General features: G+C 42.2%; 1 protein-coding gene across 1 annotated transcript; it reads right to left on the bottom strand.

Moving 5' to 3' along the window:
• Window positions 1-538: 538 nt before the first annotated feature.
• On the bottom strand, window positions 539-16730 carry irs2b (insulin receptor substrate 2b). Its single transcript, XM_048193118.1, has 2 exons — window positions 13334-16730; window positions 539-2734 (listed from the first exon to the last, which is right to left on the bottom strand). Exons 1-2 carry the CDS (start codon window positions 16509-16511, stop codon window positions 2730-2732), a joined length of 3183 nt encoding a protein of 1060 aa, XP_048049075.1. The 5' UTR covers window positions 16512-16730; the 3' UTR covers window positions 539-2729.
• Between the last annotated feature and the right edge of the window lie 988 nt (window positions 16731-17718).

Genomic DNA, 17718 nt, shown 5'->3' with positions numbered 1-17718 from the left:
AGCAGGCCAGTCTCAGCTCAGCGTGATCCCAGGAACCTTTGCATCTGCTGAGGTGGCGCAGTACAGCAGGCAGGCCAGAGGGAAAGATCCCAGACCTGTTTATTTTGATCCTTTTGTCACCCACCGCCAAACCCCCACCCTGTTGGCACTGACCAGACTGTGCAATTCCATCTTACCCATAGACTTAATTACCATTTTAATTAGCAGGGGCTTGAGAATTAATAATCCTTCATCATATGGCTTTGGGCGTGAAAATTCATAATCCCTTTAGTCAGTTATGTATTCTGGGTCAGGCAGCAGATCAGACTGCGGCTATTATGAGTGTCTTCATGAACTCAGGCTGTTTGTTTAGTCTGCGTTTAATTAAGCACACAGACTCCTTGAAAGTTACATCTCTTAAGTGTTCAGTGTGTGACATGTCTGGAAAGTTGCTCAGATGATGAATGAAGACATCTGCTGTCTGGCTGAGCCAGGTTGTATTCAGGAAATCACACAAGTAGTGTCATTTGTAAGCTATGAAAGTGACGTGAGCTGAGACTCTTCTTAAATAATGTTACTTTTTTATTGCATGTGGCTATTCAGAATCAATACAGTTTCTAAAGCAATGCTAATTACATCAAGTTTAAATTATCATTTCTAAGTAGCATCACAATGCAAAGTATATGAAGTATATACAATGGAAGACACAGGAAAAAAAAAAAAAAACAAACTCGCTCAGGCATTAAAATATTCAATATTTCCATACTGTGAAACAGCATTCGCAAAAGACGCTGCTGAAATTACTGTTAGGATTCAATAGCAAAGAAGAAGAAGAAGAAGAAGAAAAACACTTTTCCATTTAAAGTTGGCAGAAAAAATTTGTACAGCAAAAAACTTTCTTAAGGTTTTAAATATATTAACACAGTATTTATACATTTGGTTCCTTTCTGTAAACTAATCTTTTAAAAAATGTAAATATTGCATATGCCATTTGTGATTTTGTACCTATTTTTGTAATATCAAGTATTATTCAAAGAATTCTTTTTTTTTCTTTCTTTCTTTTATATCATAGCATTATCAAATATCGTTGAAGTGGCATTTATCGTACAGTGTACATACTTTTACAAACATACTGAAGAATTAGAAAAGAAAAGCGCCAGGCCCAAAGTTCAGCCTTTGGCATGTACCTTCATTAGTGCTTTAGTTGTTTGGGGGAAATTCATTCAAACATGTACCGTATATATATATACAAAAACAAATAAGTTATAATCTTTAACTTAAAAATGTCAGTTGCAATCACTTTATACATTATGTACAGCTTTCTAGGCAAACGTTTTCATATACTTAAGTCAAGTCGTATGTGTTGAACTTTATTTTGTGTCGATCTGAACAACTCTTGCCTCGGTATATCAGTCTGTTTGTGGATGTTTAGGCCATGCGTTTCGTCTCCTGCGGAGATCTCCAGAATACTCTACATTCAAAAGTGTCTTGTGTTACAATCTAGGGAGTTTGTAAGTGCAAGACAAAGCATTGGTTCTATCGAGTCTATCCCTGTCCGACAGTAGGGAGCAGCATTATTGGTGTCAGGCCTTCTGAGACGTCCCTGAATCTATCACTCTCTCAAAGGGGGGGGTTGGATGTAAGGCAAAGGGAAGCCTGTGTATTCAGAGCAGTGAGAGAGGGCAAGTCAGCAGAGGCTTCTGGGTTGTTAAGGTTTAAAGACAGTGTGCTAGCATGCCTAGGCTTGGCGAGGTGCTCCTCTCTCTGACCTGAGGCGCACGACATCATTCATCTAGCGTACCGTAAGGGTTCATGTGTTAATCGCGTGTGGCTTCGATCCAAACTAATAACCGTATGGAAGCCTGCTTTGCATATGTGCGGGATTGCGGGTCCTCTACCAGCTCACTCAGATAAATATTATATTAAAATCCTTTAAATATCTGCGTAGAATGCAAAATAACATTAATAGATCTTTGATTGCAGCGCAAGACCTTCTTCCGCTGCAGTACAAGACATTCAGTTGTGATCTTTGATACTCTTGTGAGTGTATGCAGGTCCTCCAAGAAACACTGTTTGACAGTACAGTCAGTAAGGCTTTGGATTGGTGTTTTACGAAAACATTCACTTGTAAAAATAAATTAATTTCTCAATATATATATTTTTTGTAAGTCATAACCTGGCTCGTTCTGAGGTAGGGTTTTCAAGTGACTGATTTCGAATTGTTGAGTAAATTTCTAAAATGCCACCTCTGTGCAGTGTTGCAACCACCCGTGAGCGCACACGCACTCACACCGCCACGCGGGGAAATAAATAAGTGACTTGTGCGACGGGTGTGTGCGTGCGTGTGCAGATCAGATGTTTGGTTCACAGGTTTTAGGGGGTTGAGGGACACTGGCCACTCGAAGTCCAGAGCTCGTAACAAAACCAGTGGAAAAAGGTCCGTAACACAAAAATTGAGCGTCCAAGAGGGAAGAGATTGTAGCGAATAACAGATGGACAGGAAGTCCCGCCTCTGTGTCTGTGAGTCATCGTCATGCCTCGCACTGGGGTCAAGTGTCTGTGTTGCCGTGACGACGGCCATTCGAATGCATTTGGGAGGTCAAAGATCAGCGGAGGGCTGAAGCAGCAGCAGCGACGTGGTCCATCTGTCCACACGAACGCCTCCTCTCCTCCTCTCATCCGTTGCTCTTCACGGGAACAACTGAGATGCAGAAGAGGTGAAGGAGCCTTAATGAGGAGACTGGCTCTGTTTAGTCTGCAATAAACAAGAGAGAGAAAGAAGCACATTAATGTGATGTCTATAAATATCCAGACAGAGAAAGAAAGCACCAAGCCAATAAAACACGATGTTCCCTGAGATCAACACGACCACGCTGCCGTCACACAACACAACAGCCTTTTATGGGCATTCGCTAATGTTTCGGCATTTTTCTGAAATACTATCATATTCCTCTGTGCTTTGTCTGGAAAATCTTCCCTATTCACTGAGCGGTGTGTGTTTTTCCATTACCATCCGCATGTGATTTATACATGAGGAATGAAACTGGCTAGTGGGGGATAAAAGGTTACACACTCTCTCTCTCTCTCGTTCCCACTGCTGTTCTTGTTCTCTCCTTTACCAAGTAAGGAATGCGCGCTCTTTTGCTACGAGCAACAGAAGTGGCAGGTGCTCAGAGACAGACGAGGGAAACACTCGCTGACATTTAGCACTATGCAGCTGACGGAAAGAGCACAAGAATGGCCGTACACTGACACACAACACAGCCTTGGATGTTCAGCAATAGCCATGCTATTTTAATATGAAGTGTAATTTACTAAACAGGGCTAAGTGCACAATGGGTAAGACAAATCAAATTAAATATTCTCATCCCGTAAATATTGCATCTGAAAGGGAAACTCTTACAAATGCATATGCAATAAGGTCAGTCGCACAAATAGCTCTGTCCATGCCTTTTCAGTGCTAATTTTTCACTGAGCATCTTTAGTTTAGTTCAATTTAGTTTAGTTTACTTCCTTTATTTGTCTTTGGCTTCACAAACAATACACCATACACAAGGACACCAACAATGTCATTACCATGTGTTCACATACAATGCATACATAGTAAATCTGTAATTTACTAATTTACAGTCTTTAGTAAATCTTTTGATTTTTTTCATGTCAAAAAACATTTGCACTGGTGCAAGTCTGATATTTTAACCATTTGGTATGGTTTTAATATAATGTCGATTTAAACCCAATTATTTAAAGGGGACCTACTATTCCACATTTCACAAGATATTACCCAGAATGTGTCTGTGAAGTTGCAGCTCAAAATACCCCACAGATCATTTATTATAGCTTGTCAAATTTGCCCCTATTTGGGTGTGAGAAAAAGCACACCATTTTTGTATGTGTCCCTTTAAATGCAAATGAGCTGCTGCTCCCGGCCCCCTTTCCAGAAAAGCTGGAGAATCTCACACAGACAAAATGAGGATTGTCAGTAACGGTGTTCAATCTTACATTGTTCAAACCGGAGTCAGACACTGATGGAGAGACTCAGGAAGAAGTTACAACTTTTAGAATGCAACTGGACGTTTCTGAATGGTGAGTGAATAAATTTATGTAGTTTCTGTGGAGTTGATTCAACTCATCGACTAGCATGTGCCGTCATGTTAATCTTTTGTGCAAATCCAGCATTGAATTGACCCTCGTTTGTGAAGCAGTCCGGCGTAAAATGACGGCATGGCAACATCACTCTACTACAACAACTCTTCCTCTTCTCTAAAGCAGCCCAACATGGCCTCACCCCCTTTGTTGCGTGTTCCCCGGGGCAGGGTTTATGAAAATTTTGGGGTTTGTGATGTCACCAACCCGGGAAGCTTGTTGTAGTCACTACCAGCCGCTTGTTGTTATCCTTAAAAAGCAATTTCTATAAACTATTACCCTTTGCATTGAACTTTGAGCGTCATAACTTTGCAGATGTTGTTTATGCTCAAACAGCAACATTACACACTAACTAAAATGAAAAAAGTGAAAGCATAATCAAGGAATCCTTTACTTTTGGAAACATCTGGTTAACTACACAATATGATGCTTGATATTTTTCTCTCACAGTTTAATGGGTGTTTATAGATGCCAAGCAATTTTAGAAAGGTGGTCCCTGGCAAGATTATATTTTGGGTTTAAAACCAAAAGCATTCTTGTGTTCATAAACTGCTAAATGCAGAACAATCGAATGCAGGTTCATCCTGTTTAACTGTAAACATATAGTGAGATATTTTGTGTGCAACAAAAGTATAAAAATCAGCACAGACGGATGCAAGAATGCATCCTGTGTGAACGGTCGCACAAAAATGACACATCGGTTTTACGTTTAAAATGTAAACATTGCAGTGTGGTTTAACAATTTGCTTTTCTCTCTCGCTGGTGTCTGGGTTCTGTTTACAAGGCTAGATCGCTATCCTGACCTCTCACCCGCTGTACTTGTTTGTGAGGTTTCATTTGCATGTAGGCCTCACACTGGGCGGAAGTCTCTGCTAACACAAACCCTTTCGTGGGTCAGTCCTCCCAGGCCGTGTGCTAGTGCCGTCCCCCCCTCCAAACTCCTCCTCCTGCTTTTCATCCGCATAGAACAAGAGCTGTTTTCATAGAGCAAGACTCGCTCTCACACACACTTAACAAACCCTTAATTCACAGCCATCGGCTATATTGCACACCATAATCGCTCCCATTATCTGGACTGCCCGCGCACATTCCGAACACTTCCGCATGTGAGCTCGATATCACAACATCCACTCTGACAAGGATGGAAGTAATTCCCATGAACGTCAGTAGGGTTGCATTCTCTCACGGAGAGTTGGGTAAAGTCAGGGAGGAGGGGCCATCGAGAGGTCAAGCACTTTCACGGTCGTAAAGTGCCTCATCTTTTCCTGCTCTTTGATACCTCCCTCTGTGTAGTATTACGAGGTATTACTCTTCCAGTTAAGTGCTGACAGATCTGTTGATCTCATGGCCAACTAGTGAAGATGGAGAAAGAGAAAGGGGAGTAGGTACTTTCCTGTTGTTCTTTTAATTATACCGACTGTGGGAAAAACAGCAGAAAACATGTTTACGCTGCTGTCTCACCCTGATGATAAAAAAAATAAAAAAAAATCCCACAGCCAAACACCAATGACAAACCTACATCTGCAACAGTAACAGCAGCATTAATGGCTGAAAAAAAAAGAAAAAGAAAAAAACCTTAAAAAATATACTGTTTTTCTTGGTGTAAAGTCAACAGAAGTTGAAACAACTTCTCAAACAAGAAAAGAATGTAGGACAGGACTTGATTTTTTCTAATGAGAATCGATTTGATAATTGGATCATTATGATTTGCTATTGCTGTGATGTCATGTGAGTGACAGGTTGATCCCGCCCTCAAGCTAGTAAACACATCATCAGAAAAGAGAGGAGATGTTGATTATGAGTAGAGCTGCACAACGATTAATCGCGATTAATCACGATTAATCGTTTGCAAAATAAAAGTCTGTGTTTACGTAATATATGTGTGTGTTCTGTGTATATTAATTATGTATATATAAATACATGCACATACATGTATATATTTAAGAAAAAAATATATATTTATATATAAAATATTTATATTTATATGTAATCTAAAATATATATAAATATTTATATTTATTTATACATGTATGTATTTTTTAAATTTATACATGTATGTGCATGTATTTATATATACATAATTATTATACACAGAACACACACATATATTACGTAAACACAGACTTTTTGCAAACAATTAATCGCGATTAATCGCGATTAATCGTTGTGCAGCCCTAATTATGAGGGAACATGAAATTTAAAATATTAATAATAATAATGTACATGGATAAATCATTTATAACTGCAATATTCCGTAAAAAAAAAAAAAAGAATTGTCAATTTTGATTTCATGGTGACTTTACTCTAAAAAGATCTCTGCAAAAATGTCTGATTCACAAACAATTGACTCTAATGAGCCGATTCTTTTTAGTGAATCAAAATCATACATCAAAACCAGTGTAGTCTGATTCACAAATGACTTTTTAGTGAACCAAAAACAGCAATTTGAAAGAAAACTCTACAAAGTTTGGCTCAGTGGAAGCTGCTATATGTGTCCAGCTTTATATAACATTATACATTATATGACCTGACCTACATTACCATCACCACACTGCTGAGTGCTTCCACCTCTAAAACAAAGATGCTGTATTGACTACAGAAACATTAGCATAACTTCATACATGACAGCGCAGTGGAAACCTTGATGTGAACTTGAGCTTGACCGCTCGTACGCAGACTCTCAAAGTACCACGTCGGGTGGTCTGATTTCGTCATGTGTATTAATAGACTCAAAACAGACAGAGATCTCTTTTCCCCTCTCGCTGATTCTCACATTCACACTGATGCCACAGATCCGGAGTCATGTAGTGTGCGTGTATGTGTGGAGGTTAGAAGGCAGCTTGAATTTCACAGAGCTAATTAAGCAAGAGGAAGCTTGGCAATTCCACGGATGTCCCATTCCGATCCGGAAAGGCAGAAAAAAACAGCGCCAATGAATGAGGGGGAAAGAAAAAGCAATGAGGTCATGGGACAAGCACTCAACAGAGACAGAGACAGATGAATGAGCAGAGGGAGGAACTTTATATGTTTTATCTGTCAAATGCTGACCTGGATTGACTTCTGTGTCCTGCACTGTTATGCAGTAATCAACAGTGCCACATACAAAACAAATAATGTTTATGTATGCCAAGAAATTAGCTACCAAGGCAACATTTCCAAAAAATGTAATAATTTTAAACATTACCAAAAACATAATTCTTAAGGAAACGCTGTTTCTTATCAATAAATATAAATCAATAAATAAATATCAAAGCTAATGGTAAATATGCTCAAATTCAAATGGAGACCAGAAGTGAGAGGTCTTATTGGACCCTCTGACCCCAAATTCCCTCCCCCATCTCTCTCCCTCTTGTATTGTCTCTCAGAGTAATCACTCAATCTAAAGTCTTCAGATCTGAGCTAAGGGGAACATATTGCTTCGTAAACATTTTGTTGTTTTTTGGTGTTAAAACTGTGGTTCCTGAGCCTGTGTGAGAAATCAGCACATGTATTTATAGCAGCTGTAATCTGGACCACGCTGGTTCAAGTCACCAGCCTGTGAACCCGCTGCCCCCATCTACAAAAAATGTCCCCTCTCCACACACACACATTTGTCCTGCGACTCATTTTTTATTTATTTCACACAGGTTAAATTTAGCCCCCCTGCAGCCGAGCCAGGAACAGTCTGGTGTTCTCACACACATATGACACACAACTGTTCTCTCGCTCTCTCACACACACACACACACACACACAAGGCATATTTACAGTAGATAGAAAATCAGCTGAGTGACTGACTGTACTGTAAACAGGTGCTAGTGTTACTAATTTATTTATCTATGCTAGTCTCATATATCATAGAAGGGGAGTATCAGTTTTAACCCGTGGGGTAGAAATAACAATGTTTCTGTTCACTCAGTAGGATCTTCCAATGTCACTCCCTTTAGAGATGTTCACAATGTCAGCGATTTGTAGCAATTCAGTGAAAGTTTGAGGTAGCAGGAGTGATGTACATGGGCAGACAAAATGAAAATTTAAGGGATTCACTCCCTCAAATAAATGTAGTAGTCTCTCTCACAAAACATTACAGTGTATGTGGACTACTGTACGAGTATGTGCTAGTGTTTGTATTAAATGTGCCTATATGGTTTTATGATATATCACGATAATGAAAATGCACTATATTGCTATTGTAGACACTTCAAAATACTTAAAATATTAAAATACTTTTCCACCAATTGGTTAAAATGTACAATAGTGTGTAAAAAATAGGATGAGTGCAAATGCACATTCGTTCTCTGACAGTAGATGGCGCTTATGGAAAAGTAAAAAAAAAGCAGGCTGCACTACTTTCTGTTTCTGAACAATAATTAAATATTTCAAACAGACATTTGAAACATTTGTTTTGATTCTTTATTACCATTCTTTATAGTTCTTTTTGCATTTTGAAACAACTGTTTACTGTTGTTTAAAAAAATGTACATTTTGTAATTCAATGCCATGATAATACTATAGGCTATACCGTGATAAAAAACCTCAGCAATTGACGCTTCACCAGGAGTTTGATTGACAGGCGATCAAACCAATCATAACACCGAATCCACCATTTTGTCCGATAAAGCAGTCAGGGGAGAGCAGATTAACGTAGGTGGACTAGAACTATATATAAAAAAGTGTGTACTGACATCTTTCCGTGATTGAAAAAACATTCCTTATGATGTTCATTCGTGTTTATTTGATGCTATAAATGAACTAGTAGGAAGAGATGATCGGTTCACATGCCGCTTGAACTAAGGCACTACAGCGATCTGTCACAACACCCATTTTGCCACTTTATATAGTTAGAAAATAATTAAATGTGTCAGAAAACCCACACTGCCCAAATGAGCCCCATGATTTAACCAACTGCTAGAACACAGCTTAACAAACAGCCTTGTATTATTATTATTTTTTTTAAGATTCATAATAAATTACATTAATATATCAAAAAAAAAAAAAAAAAATGTTTCTTACTAATAATGCCAAAGGTGAAACAAACAAACAAACACGTCACCGACAGCTCTCGGCTCAATATGAAATTGTAAACCGTAGCCTAACTTTACAGTGCCGGAGGCTCAGACAGTCTGGACATAATCAGCTATGGAATAAAAAGGCAGGGCAGAAGGCTACACTGTATGCGTGGTGTGATGATCTTCATGTGTAAATGTCACGGTCTAATCTCATAACACTGCAGCCAACTAAGCCAACAGAGCTCAGCGGTCATATGGAAATAAACTCCAGTCCATGAATAAGAAAGTGTGTGCATAAGGGTGTGTGAGCTCAGCAGATCTCACAGTCATCCTCCTTTAAAACAAATCCAAAAAGCAGCAGCAAAGATAATATCCAAGGAGACATTTGATGACAGTAAAGCATCACTACATATTCTGCTCCACACATATTACACACTCAGATGACTTAGCTCAGCAGGGGAGAAAAGGAGCATTCATTCAGAATCAGGCCACATGCCATGCAATTATTCCCACACACGGCACGTGCTCTTAAAGAGGGTCCTATGCAGATTTCAAATGATATTTTCCAGCCACATCCCACGCTTTGCATACACAAAAAGGGGATGTTAAATCTATAGGATGTTAACATATAGCATTAACATATGTTAAATGTTATATACTTTACACACGTGTGAGTGTGTGTGTGTGTGTGTGTGTGTGTGTGTGTGTGTGTGTGTGTGTGTGTGTGTGAGAGAGAGAGAGAGAGGTCTCAAACGTGTTGTCCAGATTTGACCTGAGAAAGTGTAAGTCAAGGACAGAGGGACAGAAAGTACTTTTCTCTTTTCTATAGATACATACTATCCTATATACTATAGTTTGTATGCCTATATAATCTTAGTGTAAGTGGTAAACTGATTTGGCTTGCTCTGTTCAGAGAGGATATTCTACTAGAGCTCCAATTGCCCCTCGATAACAGGTAAAATTGTACAAAAAGTAGGGGAAGGGGAGAAGAAGGGATGCCGAAAGAACTAACAATGGTAAGATGCTCGTTTTTATACCTTGGTATTAACTGGAAGATTAGATGGGTGTACTCCTCCTGAAATTACGTTTAATAGCTTCACTTATTATTTAATTCTATTGATTTTTGGTGAAATATAACTCTTGGGTGAAATATAAAGGTTTTGCGAAATTCAGCTGTGTGTCGTTTACTTGGTCACCAAACAAAGCTGCTCAACAATGTCTAATCGGTGGCAGCATGTAATCCGCCTTCTCTGTGCTGCTAAAAAAGTGGGGAGCAGGGAGAGTGTTTCACAGAACATCTTGGATGAGTTTAACACTACAGAATCTGCAACAATAGATACAACAACAACAGACTAAGAGGTGAAAGAGGACATGAAGAGAGATGGGATGGGAACGCACAGTGATGATTGGTGGTAGACAGAAAGGAAGAAATGAAAACAATCCCTCAGATATAAAAAAAATAATCATAGGAGATATTAAACAAAAAGTTGTATGATGTAAGAGAGAAAGACAGTATGCCAATGGACTAGGAGTCAAAGGAATAGGTGTGTGTTGTGGTGGGGGATGGTCGTCTGAGCCTGTTCTCTAGAAATAAAAGCAGGCAAATTGATAGACTCAATCTCTCTTTCACCAATGTACTTTTCAATTCAAAATCAAGGAAGGGGCAGGACTTGATATGTCTATAACAAAAGAGAGATTTCACTTTTATTTCAAGCTTGTGCCAATTGTTTTCACTGGTTTTTTGACTGTATCTCCCCATATCTCTCTAGGCTGTTGTGTGGGGCAGCAGATGGTCGCTAATCATTAGTGTATTGTCAGGGCTCTGATGGGCCTGATAACCACTGTGCACTGCTTGGAATGGCAGGTGCATGACCCTGGCCCCCACCATCTGCTAGCCCCGCCCCTCACACACACTATTCTCAGGAGGGAGGATTCTCTGGAAGCCCCTCGCAGACACACACAGAGCTCTCTGAGATGTGCTAATGGTAAATTTTTAATAACACAGTGTTTACTCTCTCCTCTAGTGCTATTATGAAGGAAGAAATGGAAAGAATCCAATCTAAGGAAATAAAAGGTATAGCCGAAAGCTTCAATGCCCTCTTTACGCCCCACTCCTCAAGCACAGAGCTGATCTCTATAGCCCTCTACATTTAAGGCCGGGTCAGAGGGGACTATTTTGATTTACAACACGCTGCTGGAGTATTTTGGTGTTCAATGACTGAACGCTGAAATAAAAATGACAGAGCGTGACAAAAACCAATCAGTCCATAAACCTGAGTCAAACATCCTGCACACTATGTAAATATGTAGTTATGTTTGTCAAAGTATGTGTCTGCTTGCTTCCCATTCACAAATGTACTATTCAAATCAGTGTGTAAAAGTGACGGGAGGAGGGATGGAGTGGAATGTGGCATTACAGACGCTGGCGTAGTAAACAGAGCGCAGCCTATCCGTGCTCTCATCGCTGCTCAGTGAGTCCCGTACTGGCTCAATGAGTCCCGTACTGGCGCAAGTTCCTATCAGGAAGACCATCCGGCCATTCTACACAAATAGGAGCTCTGTGTTCTGTCTCTGTGGCTCATCTTTTGTTTTGGTGGAATGTTGTCTGTGACCAATCATGGTTGAGCTCTAGTGAGTGTGTGCCGATGTTTCTGCGAGTTTTCTTTGTGGTCTCCTCCCACTGTTCTAGGGCTTCCGTGGCCTGCGGCTATGTCTTTCTGCTCCGTCCTCTTGTGGAGGTAAACAGAGAACTGCAGAAACACCTGCTCCACCAGCACAAACACTCACACACCCTAGAGATCGTAATTGAGTCTATTTGCCTTATATGGTACGTGTGTGTGTGAGTTGTTTTAAGAGGCTTCTGCTTCTAGACTCTTTTGTGAAGAGTCATTCATCAGACAAGTCGCTCTGTCCTTTAATAGCAATCCCCCACCTTGACTATTGTCAGTGCAAAAGTCTCACTAAAGTGTAGTTCATACTCCTCTTTAACACTTATACAACCTTCACACAATCCCACTTAACAAAAACAACAACAAGTCCTAACTTACTACTCGTTTCAGTGTGTAACTTCCACGTGAGTCTATATCTGTCTATCAGCCTACATGTTTATCTCTGTGCTACACAAACAACTTTGTTTTTCAAGTCACGCTGAAAAACAAAAGGTGGGTCATTCCTTAAAAGAAACCTGGCAGGTTGGAAAAACAAGCCAGCATTAACCTCTCTGAACGACCTTTGCACACGTCCTGCATTCCAGCCTTGAAACCCTCCACCTGAAACTGATAAACAACTGACTCACTTGTTTTTATCTGGGCTACTGTTCACTCAAGTATGACACAAGGACTTATTTTGATTCAGAGAATGAGTCGAAGTTTGATGCAAATATTGGGAATGTTTCTTCTTTTGCTAAATTATTGACATTCGGATATGACCTCTCTTTCACATTTACATCCTCTCAAAGTGACCGCATCCCACAGAGTCATCCTCACACTACTGACAAAGTGATCATTTCAACAGGGAGCTCCAGTAGGAATGAATAAAAAACTTTAACTGAGCTGTTTTCATCCCAAACACTCCAGCAGGCATGGATGAAGTGATCAGTCACTGAGAATAAAAACTGCGCCACAGCTTTTAAAGAGGCATTTCCATCATTCTGACACCCAAGTTGCTCAATTAGCTCTCTCACATAAGAGGGATATTTGTCATGTGACATGCTAATCTGGTGCAGAAGTAATATGTAGATGTTATTTTAGCTCAAATATATTGTCATGTCATATTGTAGTGAGTTAGCCTACCTTGGCTAAATCATTATAAATCAACATTTCAGAGCATATCATTTGAAAAAAATAATGGTAACACTTGAACTACATGAACTAACAATACTTCAACAGCATTTATTAATCTTAGTTTATGTTAATTTCAGCATTTACTAATACATGATTAAAATCAACCATTGTATTTGTTAACATTAGTTAATGCAACTTGAAGTAACATGAACAAACAATGAACAGCTAGATTTTACATTAACAAAGATTAATAAATACTGTAACAAATGTACTTCTCATTGTTAGTTAATACATGAACTAATGTTAACAAATGAGACCTTATTGTACCGAAGTGTTACCGAAATAATAACATGAAGTGAATGAGTGAATAAACATTAACTAATGAAGGTAGTGAGCTTGCATTTCACCAGTTATCTCTTTTATGAATTCACAGCTTACCTTTCACTGTTGTTGCCGTCTCCTTGAACCCAAGGCTGGCATACGGACTGGCATGTATTCCATTGATGCCCTCTTTACAGCAGCTGGCAGCTTTGAACCGGACAAGCGAATCACAGCTGGCAAGTCCTCCATCCATCAAGTTTAAGGCAATGTAGTTAAGTCCATTCTGAAAGCCAGCCGATGTCTCCCTGCACATGGGACTGTTGTACTCTTCGTCCGATCCTTCGCTGTTCCTCACAGAAACAGACACGTTCTCCACAGAGGCTGAACCGTGCCGCTTGGCGTCGTGCGCAAAGGAGGGAAAAACTGGTGTTACGGTGGTGGTTGAGGAGAATGTCTCTGAACTGTGCCGCCTGCGTCCCTGGGGGTCAGCACGAATCACTTTGGCACCCCGGTCGGGATCCACCAAGGCCAAAGTGGCACCACGCAGCAGAAATGCCTCAACAGCAGGCACTCCCACAGTCTCATCCACAGTCAGCCTCTGCATGCATGAGGATGGGCTGATGGTCTGCCCACCTTCTGAGGGCTGCGAGACAGGCTGCGGAGGGGAAGCGGGCACACCAAACGTCATCTCTGTGTAATCATCTTTAGCTTTATCAACTGGGCCCACTGGTGCCACCTGTGCTGTGAGATGGTACCTCTTGCCTTCCTCCTCTTCTTCAGGGTGGGCGGGGCAGGATGTGAGCTCTGGCAGGGGCTCTAAACCATTAGACGGAGCGGCATTCTCAGATTTGGGTGACGGAGAACTCACATCTATGTTCATGTAATCAGAGAGGGGGGATGTCCTCTGATCGCCAGACGATCCGAGGGATGAGGCTGGGCTCTCAGAGGAAGCAACGGAGGGTGGAGTGCAACTTTCAGCAACATGTCCAAAGTCTATGTTTATGTACTCACCAGGGCTTTTTGGCTCAGAGGGAAGGGGATGCTCGTTCATACTGGGTAACATTCGGAGCGTGTCCAGGGAGAGGCGGGTGGGCCGGCTTATCCTGTGCAGGAGTATGAGGCTATCTGTGCGGCTTTGTCTTAAAGGAGATGGGGCAGGGGGGGAGGCTGTTTTTACAGACTCCTCTATTATTCTGTGACTCTGAGGATTCATGACAACATACTGATCATTGTCTGCATCCTTTAGCGTCTGCTTGGGCTTATGACAGCGAGGCAAAGAGTTAAACACGTGAAGCTGTCTGAGACACGGAGACTCGGGGCTCAGGTAGTAGTCTGGTGGTGTGACTGAATCAACAGGGGACATGTTGAGGTACTCACCATTAGTCAGTTTCCCATCCGAGCTGTCGATGGAGAATTTAGAGCCACACAGCATCCTCATGTAGCCACTGTCATCCAGTGAACAACTGCTGGGGGAATTGGTTCTGTAACCATTAGCTATAGTGAGGGGGTGCGTCCGGGGGTTGATTATCTGCTTAGGAGCCGAAACGCACATTGGGCTCATAGGCATGTAGTTGTCGGTCTTCCCCCCTTGTGGAGCCACACCTGGTGTCATTGGCATGTAGCCATCGTCGCCCAGATTACTGCTGGAACTTTTCAGTAACGATCCTATTTCAATGTCCCCATAATCCTCAGGATACGTGACCTTTGGGGATGCGGTGTGAGAGCTGCGCCCCGAATGGCCTCCAGTTGTGTAAGTGGCTCTCATGAGCGTGTACTCATCCAGTGAAGCAGAGGATACTTGTGATGGCACCCTCTTCTGGTAAGGCATGGTGAGGGAGTGTGTCCTCTTTCTGTATGCTTTCTCCAGATCTCCTATGCTCTCCTGGATGCTTCGCCGTCCACAGCTGTTCGGCCTTTCCATGATCATGTATCCATACAGGTTGCTGCCCTCCTGTGAGGGGGGTGTGTCAGCTAGCGACTCAGGTGTGTTGCTTCGATTTGCTGCTAAAAGGTGCCGTATGTCACCTGGGCTGGAGCCGCACTCGTCGCAGGAGATGAAGCCAGCATCGCTGGGGGAGCCTGAAATGGAGGCGGTGCAGCTGGAGGGGCGAGGGCCGCTTTCTATGTTACTGCTGCAGGACAGGCTGACAGGGCTGGCAGCTGAGGGAGGGGAGTGAGACACAGGCATGCACATGGATTTACTATGCTGCAGAGTTGATGATTCAAATGTTCTGCATGGGCGAGCTGTCACTGTGTTTGAGCGGCTCAAATGCGTCCTGTTCGCGCCTGGGCTGATGGGGCTGCCTATGGTACCGTCACCCTCGCTTGCCGTGCGGATCCTACAGGATGTCAGTTTTGTCACGGGAGACGTCGCTGCCATGCTGTCGGTGCGCGAGCGCCGTTGCAGCCCGGTCTGACTCGGTGGGAGGTTGTTAAAGTGCCGCCTGGTGGGCACAGATATGGGGTTGGTACCCGAAGACTGGCTTTTGCTGCGCGGGCGGAACTCTGACATCTCTTTCATTGCTTTCATCGCCTCCAAAATGGTCTCGTGGATGTTTTGCGCCACCACCGAGTCGTCCGCCTGCATCCACAACTCGCCGGGTCCGATCGACGCGGACCGTCCCACCTCGATGAAGAAAAAACTGTCTGAGTGTCCGCATCGGCGGATGTTCATCAGCTGTAAAATCACCGACGCCACCTCCGTGTTGAGTTTCACGAAGCTGATGGTCCGGCTGGATAAACACAGCCTGTAAACGCCCGTTAAGTTTCTGCTCTGTCCGAGTCCTTTAGATTTCAAAGTGACCTGCCAAACCTCCTTATAAGTAGCGGTGACGGGCGTTATCACGCCGTAGTTCGCCTCATCAAAGCCGACGAGAGATGACGCCGAATTGGAAGCGGAGCCGTCGCTCACTTTCCCCTCATTCATTAAATCCGTTAAGACGGTGTACCAGTCCTCCTGTTCATGTTCGTTTTCGGCAGCCACGGCAAAATACTCGTCCTTGGTGTAAAGGGCGATCAGGTGTTTGTGTTTGGCATCGGCTCTCTTGTTGATGTTCAGGCACGAGTCCAAATGTATAACCCGTTTAGCAGTCGACTTGTTTTTCCATTTCTTCTCGCTCTCGTAATACTCCAGCCGGGCGCGAGAGCCCTCGCTAGGCTCCCTCAGCACGAAAAAGCGCTTGTGTCCATGCTTCTGTTTCCTCAGATAGCCGCACTTCTTAACGTGGTTGTTGTTCTTCATTGTCATATTTGAAATCAGCTGTCCTTCTGTCGGTGGCGGACTCGCCATTCTCATATGCTCTAAAGAAAAACTCTCACTTTTCCTCAACTTGTGCTGTCAGTTAGATATAATCCTGTCAGACTCTCTTCTGTACCCGGCGCGGAGTGCGCGTTCGCTGTGAGGAGCGGTTTAACAGTAAATAACACATATCGCTAAGTGACTGGAGTGAAGAGGAAAAACAACATGTGACGTCCTACACATCCAGCTTTGGTTACAAAAAAATAGAAAGAAAAAAATACGCACACACACACAGAACTAGGCGGTGCAACCTTCGGGGGAAGGCGTACCTGCCATCCCGCCCCTTTAACAGCTCATTGGGCTCATTGGTGGAAGTATCTGATTGACAGCAGAGAGCACCAATCACCTTCTACTCTGTTTCGCCGCTCCGCCCCCACTAGAACATCCAAAGGTGTCTGAGAATTGTCAGAGGATCGCAACCCACTGAGCGTGCTGGCTGGATAGCCGCTCCGAGTTTTATATTTTACTCAAATACGGAATAAAATGACTGTGAATAGTCTATGATTTCAATATTCTTGGTTCCTTTTGTGGAACAACTGGGGTGGTTTAAACAACCAGTAAGTACTATGGGGCGCAAGTTTTTCGGCAGTCTGTTCGTTATTTAGAGAGTATTCCCTTAATTTTGTAAAGTCATTTGATAAGCTATCGAATGCGTTTTACTCATACAACGACTGTGAAGTTCACTGTGTTACAGTGTAATTTATTTAGCCTGTTATGTGCGAATGTGTTTTAAACCCATTTGCACATAAACATACTCCATTAACTACTTTTAGTATTATTTTGTGTATTTTATTATTAAGGGATCGACCCAGATCACGTCAGTAAGCATCATCTCGATTCTCTGACGCATCATAAAATTCATATGCAATGCGCGTGACCTTCTATGTAGCCTACTCATATAGCCTATATTAGGCTACTATTTCGTTCTATACACTATGACTTGACCTCGTTATATTGACGCATTCGGTTCGAATCATTTAGCTGTGAGACTATAAAAAAACTGAAAGTTTGCGGAGCATCCTCGTTATGTAACGCAACCAGTGCTTTATATGTACAGAGTCTGAATGCGTCTTGTGTTACGCGACTGCCTCTAGCGTCCCCGGGTATGTGTGTATGTGTTTTTGCCCTGTGTTTGCCTTCCACTAGAAGATTCTTTCCGGTCATTGCCTTTACTTCGCACTCCTCCTTCACAGTGTAATGTGCA

This window comes from Megalobrama amblycephala, linkage group LG6 (genome assembly GCF_018812025.1).
Source record: "Megalobrama amblycephala isolate DHTTF-2021 linkage group LG6, ASM1881202v1, whole genome shotgun sequence".
Classification (NCBI taxonomy): Eukaryota; Metazoa; Chordata; class Actinopteri; order Cypriniformes; family Xenocyprididae; genus Megalobrama; species Megalobrama amblycephala.
The sequence above is the reverse complement of the archived record's forward strand: the minus strand, read 5'-3'. Positions and strand labels throughout refer to the sequence as shown.

Coding starts and splice junctions, on each gene's coding strand:
- irs2b (XM_048193118.1), bottom strand. CDS start 16,511: ATGAGAATGGCGAGTCCGCCACCGACAGAAGGACAGCTGATTTCAAAT.